Raw genomic sequence first — 9,016 nt, forward strand, 5'->3', positions numbered from 1 at the left:
AATTGATAAAACATCACGCAAATATATTAATGAATTGGACCAACACCTTCCGTTGTGCCGTATGGGGAAAGCGATGTGGAAAATGCCACGAGTCTCTAAGCGACTAGTGTGAGAACATAATTATATTTAATGAAAATTAAAATTAATCAATTTCTTTATAATTTTTTAGGTTTAAAATTGGATTCCTATGTGTGTGAAATTTATTGTTTTTAGAAGTGCTTTACATTAAAAGCAATAATATAATAAATATATTAAAATGAATAAAAAATATTAATAACAAAATATTTTTAATATTGAAAAGAAATATTAATTAAAGAAAAACACTTTAATGTCTATCATAAACTAAATATTTTAACATTTTTAGTAATAACATAATTATATAATTTTGAGTGATAAAGTAATTAATAATAATAAAAAATATATTTCTATCTATATCTTTTTTCTACTATTTAGTATAAGAGAGATGTGTAATTTACTAGTCAATATATAGATTACACATATCTAAAATAATAATGGTTACAAATCACTAGGAGATGTAAAATTCATTCCATGCTCACCACACATTTAACAATACTATTTAAAAGGTATATAATAATAACAAAAATTTCAATGCTAACTTTATATATAGAGAAATAAAGAAGCGAGTGTAACATTTCTTGTTCTTTTGAAATGGTTTGATTTCCATATTAAGTAATATAATTTTATATTAACTTTATGGTAAAGAAATTTTATGGTATTTTGTTTTTTTTTTTTTGTTTTTTTGTAGTATAAGCTAGCTAGTAATTTTTCTATTATTCATTGTGTACTTTCATTAAAATATTGGAACATCCTAGTAACTACTATTTCAATATGCACATGATACATAAATATACATATATAGAGAGAAAGCAAAAAAAATATATTATTGTGTACCATAGATAAAATGCTTCCTAAGTAGGTGGGATGTAGTATTTTTCAATAATATTTATCACAAAAAAAAGTGTGTATAAATACACACACAAAAAAAGAGATAGAGAAAGTGCTTCTATTACAAGATTTCTTATTCCCAATAAAAATGAGACTCCTTTTACAAATATTTCGATATCAATATTGTATTTTTGACATTGAAATAATATAATAAATACATAAAAAATATTAATAACAAAAGATCTTTCAATATTGAACATAAATATTAATTATAGAAAAACATTTCAATGTTCACCATAAACCCAATGTACTTAGTAATAAGATAATTGCATCAACATTATATAGAAAAATAAAGTAATTAATACTAAAAAATTATAATTTCATCTATAACTTTTTTCTACTTTCAATAAAACATTTGAATATTCCGATTAACTAATATTACAATATGAAAGAGAAAAGAAATATATTATTATTTACCATAAATAAAATGCTTAATATAGAATTCATGTGTAGTACTTTTCAATAATGTTTATAAGGGAAAAAAAATGTGGGTATCACACAGAGCCAAAAAAAAAGAGAGATTGGAAAAAGTATTTCTATTATACACTTTCTAATTCCCAATATGAATGAGACATGTCAACATTGAGATTTTGACATTAAAATAATATAATAACTACATTAAGAGAATAAAAAATATTAATAATTAAAGATCTTTTAATATTGAATAGAAATATTAATTAAAGAAAAACATTTCAAATGTCTTTCGTAATAACATAAATACATTATATAGAGATAAAGCTATTAATGTTAAAAACTTCTAATTTCACTCATAACTACTATCTTCTTTTTAGTAGGAGGGAAATCTATAATCAACATGGGATTAACATGGGATTACACATGACATCTAAAATAGTAATAGTTACAAAATAGTTGTTAAGAACTAAAAGGAGATGTCAAATTCATTTCATGCAATATATATATTAATAACAACAAACATTTTAATATTCACTTTATATAAAGATAAAAAAATTGAATGTCAAATATTTTTTTTTTGAACTTTTGTAATAATGTTTCAATTTCCATATTATAACTATAAAGAAATGGGGGTAATTGTTTGAAAGTTTATGTTGTGATTTAAATTTGAAGAATAAGTTTTCTGAGTTTTATTCAGTGTTCATTTTTAATCAACATTTCAAATCCAGACGAAGACCCATCATCACCAAAAATTACCAAAAATTGATGAGAGGAAAAAAAAATGAAAAATACAAATTATATGGAATTGATATTTAATATTAAAAAAACTATTAATAACAATTTTTTTTTAATATAGATTTTATATCTAATTAAAATATAAAGGAGAATTGTGGTTTCCTAGAATTATAGTTTTTTAACCTTTAATACAAAATTGTATTTACAAATAATTGTATTTACAAATATTAATTATTTGTAAAATATAAATTATAAATAAAATATTACAATATCATGTATTATCATATAAAACAAGCAGGAAAATAGATGTATTATTATATAAAACAAGTGGAAAAATATAATATTACAATTATAACCTTTTATTAATATAATATTAATTTACAGAGCTTATAAAACCGTTTAAATTATTGTTTAAATAATTTTTAAAGAGTTAATTAAAAATTATACACAGTGAACAGAAAAAAAAGGGTTTAAAACTTGAATACACTTCCAGAAAACCAACGATCAGTCTCGAGAAGCTATCCAATGTCATATGTATCTATAAATGACATTTAAATCCCACAATCGCCATGCCCCACACAAGTCATGGCCATTGGCGATGACCAATGATGATGTATGGTGTGTTTTTTTAATACCGGTATTCGATCAGTGTATTTCACGGCGAATGAGATCGCTGAATTTTTCTAATTTTTCTAAGTCAACGCCAGGGATTCCGAGGCATGGAGGGAGGGGGAGCTCTGTTTTACAGCTTTTCAACATAAATCCACAATGTTTCTGGCAGTAGTTAGTAGTTGTTCAGACCACCATTATTTTCTGTAAATTTCTTCTTTCATAGAACAAAATAACAATGAAGAATAGCATGGAAATTGTCATGGGAAACAGAGGATTGTTGTCCCTCATCTTAACACCGCTGTCGGAGCCGCAGGATCGGTACTCGGCGTCCATGGTCTGCAGAGCCTGGAACCACGCAATTGAATGGGCTGTGCACAAGCTCAGTGTCAGGTCGACTGCACTCCTGCCTTCTCTCCTTCCCCGCTTCAAACATGTTAAGCACTTGCAACTCGATCAATGCTGTGATCAATTGCAGGACTCAGATCTCCAGTTGATCTCCGAATCCCTTAAAAGCCTGCAGATATTATCCTTAGGGAGCCCTGAGCAGCCTCAGGTATGCATTTCAGATGAAGGGCTTGTGGGATTTGTGGAAATTTATACTATGCTCCAGGAGATTACCTTATCTTCAATACCCAATTTAACGGATTCTGGTATCGAGACCATCGCTAGGATTTGTAAGAGGCTTAGGTCTATCCATCTTCAGGATTGCAGGAATTTATCGGATGGTACACTTAACTCACTGAGAAATTGCAAGAATACCCAAGAGTTGAGTTTAACAGGTTTCTTTGGATTCAGTGCCTCTGGTTTGTCCAAGATAGGGAAGAATTGTCCAAAGCTTCTGAAATTCTCTCTAGATTTTGGGGACTACGTCCCTGGTACTCATTCCATCGACATTACCTCGGCCCTCACGTCTCTGGCTACCCACTGCTTACATCTCCAGATATTGTCTTTGAAGTTCCTGAAGGGGAACCTGAGAGAGCTGTCAGGGTTATCAACTTTGATTGCTCTGTCTATTCATACATACGGGGACCAACAAGCCTGTCCTGATTATTCGCTAGCAACCATTGTTGCAGCAAACAAAAATCTGAAGGAGTTTGTGTATTTCAACTGGTCCTCTCCTTTAAATGATGCTGCTCTACTCATGATAATACAGAACTGTAGAAAGCTTGAGAAGCTTTGTTTGGTAGCTAAGCTATTGACGGAGTCTGTCTTGCTTCATATAACGGATTGCAACGCTCTAACATCACTTGCACTCGATGGTTTCCATAGTGATGGGAAATGTCTGGCTCTGTTAAATTTCAGTGGGATGGAATTGAAGGAGTTCTCACTCAGGTCAGCATCGTTGGTCACAGATGCAGAATTGGAAACTCTACTTGTTTCCAACAGCAAGCTTGAAAGAATCAATCTCAATGGGTGCTTAGTACAAACTTCAAAGGGCTTCTCTGCAATTGGTCTCTGTAGTAATCTGCAAATCCTGGATCTCAGTTTTACAGCAGTAGATGATTTAAGCTTGGCTACTATAGCAAGCGGTGCTAAAATGGTAAGGCATTTGAGCCTGGTTTGGTGCACAAATATCAGTAATTTAAAGGTCCTCACAAATTTCAGAGCATTAGAATATCTTGATGTCACCAATTGCAATTTTGTGACAGACGAGGGACTTGGCTTTCTTGCTACGAGCTGCAGAAAGTTGTGTCATCTAACCTTAGTATTGACAAGGATCACAGATGATGGATTAGCCAATCTTGCGTGTTGCAGTATGTTACGGTCTCTGGAAATTTATCATTGTGCAGGAATTCAAGGTCCCGGTTTGGGTATAATAGCATTATCATGTAAGCGGATTCGATCCATGGTCATAAGTGATCGATTCGAGGGCACAGCAATAGTAGACGAGGTGAGAAAACAATGTTGCGTGGTACGATTACTAGACGATGACGAACCGATATAAGAATCGTGGTCACAAGCCATTGCTTCAACGGCGCACCAGAATGAAGACAATGATTTACTGATAATTCCAGAATGGTAATTATATGTATTTGTTGTATCAGCGGTTAGGAAAGATGTAAATAGAATAATAAGTATTTCTAAATAGAATAATAAGTATTTCTCATGAGGCTTTGCGTAGGCTTGGATTTTTAAATCATATTCCTCATCATATTTTTTTATTTGAAATGGGTTTTACTTTGTATATATGGATTTAGCATTTTGAAAACGATGTAGCTAAATCATTTATTTTTGTTCAAATTATTTTTTATTGTTGTTAAAATGGTTTTTTTTTTGCTATAAATATGAAATTAGCACCTTGAAAATCTTTTAGCTTTTTAATTATGGAGAGTTTTCAAATCAAATTTGTGATTCCAAAAAATTCTTACCAGATTTTGAACGAATTAAACCAGATACTATACCAGAAAATTATCCAAAATATAACCCAAATAGACTGTCCCTTAAATGTGTAACAAAATGTAATATGAACCTGGAATGTAATATATTGACCAAAATAAGTTTTAAAAGAATAATTCATTTCCCCTGACAAATGAATGTCATAATATCAATATATATATATATATATATATAATTTTATTTTTTATAATATAATTTTGGTTAAAATTATAATTTTTATTATTTAAACTGTATTTTTAAACACATAAATTAACTGGAATATTATCCTATTGCAATTTAACAAATTAAAAACTCTATTATTTTTAAAGTTTTAAAATTTAATATTAAAATATACATTTTTAATAATGGTTGATTTAAATGTATTTTATTAGTTAAATAGAAAAAAAAAACTAAAAGACAAACCAACACAACAAAAGTTTATGATATCAGGTTTTCATCCTAGCACAAAAAAGCGGCATTCTTTCCTATTTAAAAAGGTATTCAAAATCCTGTGAATTATATGCTGATGTCTTCTAAAAGGAAATCTTACAAACATTTAGGTCAGCATAAAAATTTCATTTAAAACAATACACGGAGACCGCAAATAGATTCGTTTTATCATCTGTCAGCTTGATTTGTTTTCTCTTTTTTCTTTTCCCGCCAAGAATATAATTTTTTTATTTCGATGTAGAGTCAAATGTGGACTTGATATATATTTTTATTTTTCCTTTAATAGGTATTTTATTTTAATATAAATTTAAGAAATTTGTAATTGTTAATTTATATTAATATTATTTTATTTTATAAATATAATGTATATAATAATGTATAATTATATTTTTCCTGATCGGGATGAGGGTGGTGTTAGAGGCACCAGGGCTGAGTTGACATGGTCATTACAGTGGCACCCCACATGCTCAAGGTAGGGAGTGTAGTGTCCTCTGTCTCGAATGCATGGGAGGTGGGCTGGCAACGTGGTAGAGGGGGGCATAAGGGAAGGTGGCAGAGTGGGAAGAGGTATTCGATGTGCAGTGAAGGTCAATGGTATAGTGGAGAAGGCAGGAACTGCACAACGGAAGGGAGGCGAAGCAAACAAGTCTGCAGGCAAGCGTCGGTTCTTGGGTATGTAGACTGGTCCTAGCCTCGTTCAATTCATAAGTTCTTGTCGGGTTTAAGGGGAAGTTCCATGAGGTGGTGGGAGTCGCTGGGGAGGAGGGAGAGGCGTGAGGCCACCCCGACGAGGCTTAGCCCAGCCAGGGAGGAACTGGGGAAGGCAAGGGGGAGCTATGGCTCGGCTCTGTGCTATTTTTATTTTTCTCTCCAGCAAAAGCTGGGGCTATGGCATGATTGATACTGAGCAGAGCTTAGAAACAAGATCTGACCTGAACGACTAACGGAGGGCATAAGGATTAATGGGCAAGCCTCGCTTGGGCGACTATGTGTAGCTAAGCGAGGCAAGGGAGAGTTGCAGGCAGGGGGTTGGGACACTAGCAGGGTGGGAAATTGGCTAAGCGAACTTGAGCAAATGGCAATGCATAACCATACGGGAGTAGTCAAGGACCCTAGGTGGCCTGAGAGGCAGAGAGGTGAGCAAAAAGTGGATAGGAAATTGCCGATAGAGGCAAGGGTTTGTGGGTATGATAGCACTAGCAATACCTGGCTCCAGACGGGTCTGAGAGCCAGGTCATGGCCGCAAGGGGGTGACCAATCTCCGAACCTTGGCAAGGGCGAGAGGCATGGAAATAAACCAGGGGAATCTTGCTCGAATCCCACTTCCACTAGCCACCTATGGGCACAGGGATACCTTTTCTTATCGCAGGCTAGGCATGGCAACGAAGTATGGTTATTGCAGTTGTGTTGTGTTGAGATGAATGATTTAGTGCAACTAACAATGTTGGAATGTATACAGGTTACAATTCGACAGGGTATGGCTCCAACAAGACGTGGTCGTGGCCGCGGCAACAAGGGCCTGGAACCCCGGGCAACCAAACGACCAAGCATGACGGAAGGCTGCAGGGGTCGTAAGTTCGCCGAGCACTTCATAGCTGAGGTAGCCACGACATACAAGGAGGAAATAGATGAGGGTATCCGAAAGTTGATAGATGATTGGGAAGACCAGGTAAAGAATGAACTGGAACCGGATGATGAAATAGAAGTCTGGAGAACAATGGTGCCTGACCCAGGGACCACAAGAGGGCGAATTACACAATTCAAGCACACCCTGTACCTGTATTTTCTGATGAAAAGTCTGCTAGGCAAAGCAATGGAGCAAATTTTTGTGGGGATGGTAGTTACAATGCAGGGCCTTCCCAACTACAAAAAAGACATGGAGAAGATCTTATTCCAGCTGCACAAATAGGACATTAGGATGGACTGTATTGATCGACACATCCCTTGCATTGTGGAGCTCTTCAGAATGCCAGAAGCAACTGCTGATGATCCTGCCCCAGTAGCCTCAGACTCTGAGGAGCAGAATGTCAAGAAAGATTAGTCTTCCTATACTTAGTTTTTGTTTATGCGGATAGCATTTAAATTTCCAGTTGTTTATGTCAGTTGTCATAGTTATACAGTTTGTGGTCATGAGACTAAAACTTACCTAGCCTTGCTAGAAAGACTGAAGAAGTTATGTTTTTGGATGGCGTATAATGTTGACCGATGGCCAACAGACTCGGTTTCCCGGCGAGTTGAGGCCACCGAGTAAAACTATGTGGTGTAAATTTGCCTTATATATAATAGAAAATAGATGGTCCTGCTAAGCATTACAAAAAGGTAAATAATGTATAATTATATTTAAAAGAAATCTAATTTGTTTGCTTGTGGGTAACAAGTTTTTTACTTTTTAAGTCTAATTTAAATTTGTGAATATGGATTTTCATCTTTTATAAGGGTATTATATATATATATTTTGCATCGTACGAAAAAAAGAGTTATTTTTTTTTAACTTTTTTTAAGACGTAATTTGCATCGTTATTATAAGATTTTTTTTAACTTTTGTTTTTCATTTTAATTTTTTTTTTTAATATTTTAAATCCTTTATTTCATATATATATATATATATATATATATTTTTTTTTTTTTTTTCTTCTTTTTACTTTATTTATTTATTTATTTTTATTTATTTGACATTTTTATTTATTTTCTTTTTTCTTTTTCTTTTTAAGTTTTCTTTCCCTTTTTTCTTATTCTTACTATAATCTTCATACTAAAATTTGAACTTTGGGGTGTATATGTATTTAGGGTGAAAGAGGGTGAATATGTATTTTTTTCCCGGCCAAGAATATAATTTTTTATTTCGATGTAGAGTCAAATGTGGACTCAATATATATTTTAATTTTTCTTTTAATAAGTAATATGTAAATGTTAATTTATATTAATATTAATTTATTTTATAAATATAATGTATATAATAATGTATAATTATATTTAAAAGAAATCTACTTTGTTTGCTTGTGGGTAACAAGTTTTTTATTTTTAAGTCTAATTTAAAGTTGTGAATATGCATTTTCATCTTTTATAAGGCTATATATATATATATATATATATATATGCGCCAAGGAAAAAAAATTGTATTTTATGTATAGAGTAAACAAGAGTTTAAATATAGCTTAATTAAAAAAAATAACAAAGATAAAGATTTCATGACAAAAATAAAACAACTAATAAAATATTGTATTATTGAATATCAGCACCTAAAAGTAAGAAATATAATCAACTAATATTGTTTATATTAACATAGATTTATCTATATGTGTGTGTTTTATTTTTATTAATATATATAATTGTTTATAATTAAATTTATTAAAATATGTTTTCAATATAATAATAAGTCACCTTAAATTGAAAATATTGTGAAAAAGTTATAATTCATGAAAATATAAATAATAGATAAAAGATAATTCAAAATTCAAAAAAT

The 9,016-nt window shown here is 31.8% G+C and overlaps 1 protein-coding gene across 1 annotated transcript; it reads left to right on the forward strand.

The window, feature by feature from the left end:
- The first annotated feature begins 2,929 nt into the window (after positions 1-2,929).
- On the forward strand, positions 2,930-4,672 carry LOC149253457 (F-box protein SKIP2-like). The gene has a single exon (XM_089454487.1). The coding sequence runs from the start codon at positions 2,963-2,965 to the stop codon at positions 4,670-4,672; it is 1,710 nt and encodes a 569-aa protein (XP_089310613.1). The 5' UTR covers positions 2,930-2,962.
- The last annotated feature ends 4,344 nt before the right edge of the window (positions 4,673-9,016 follow it).

This window comes from Pinus tabuliformis, chromosome 7 (assembly GCF_031772625.1).
Source record: "Pinus tabuliformis cultivar Carrire ecotype Pingquan chromosome 7, CPIR1, whole genome shotgun sequence".
Classification (NCBI taxonomy): Eukaryota; Viridiplantae; Streptophyta; class Pinopsida; order Pinales; family Pinaceae; genus Pinus; species Pinus tabuliformis.

Excerpts from the sequence above, each read along its gene's own strand:
- LOC149253457 (XM_089454487.1), top strand. The coding sequence starts at position 2,963 with ATGAAGAATAGCATGGAAATTGTCATGGGAAACAGAGGATTGTTGTCC.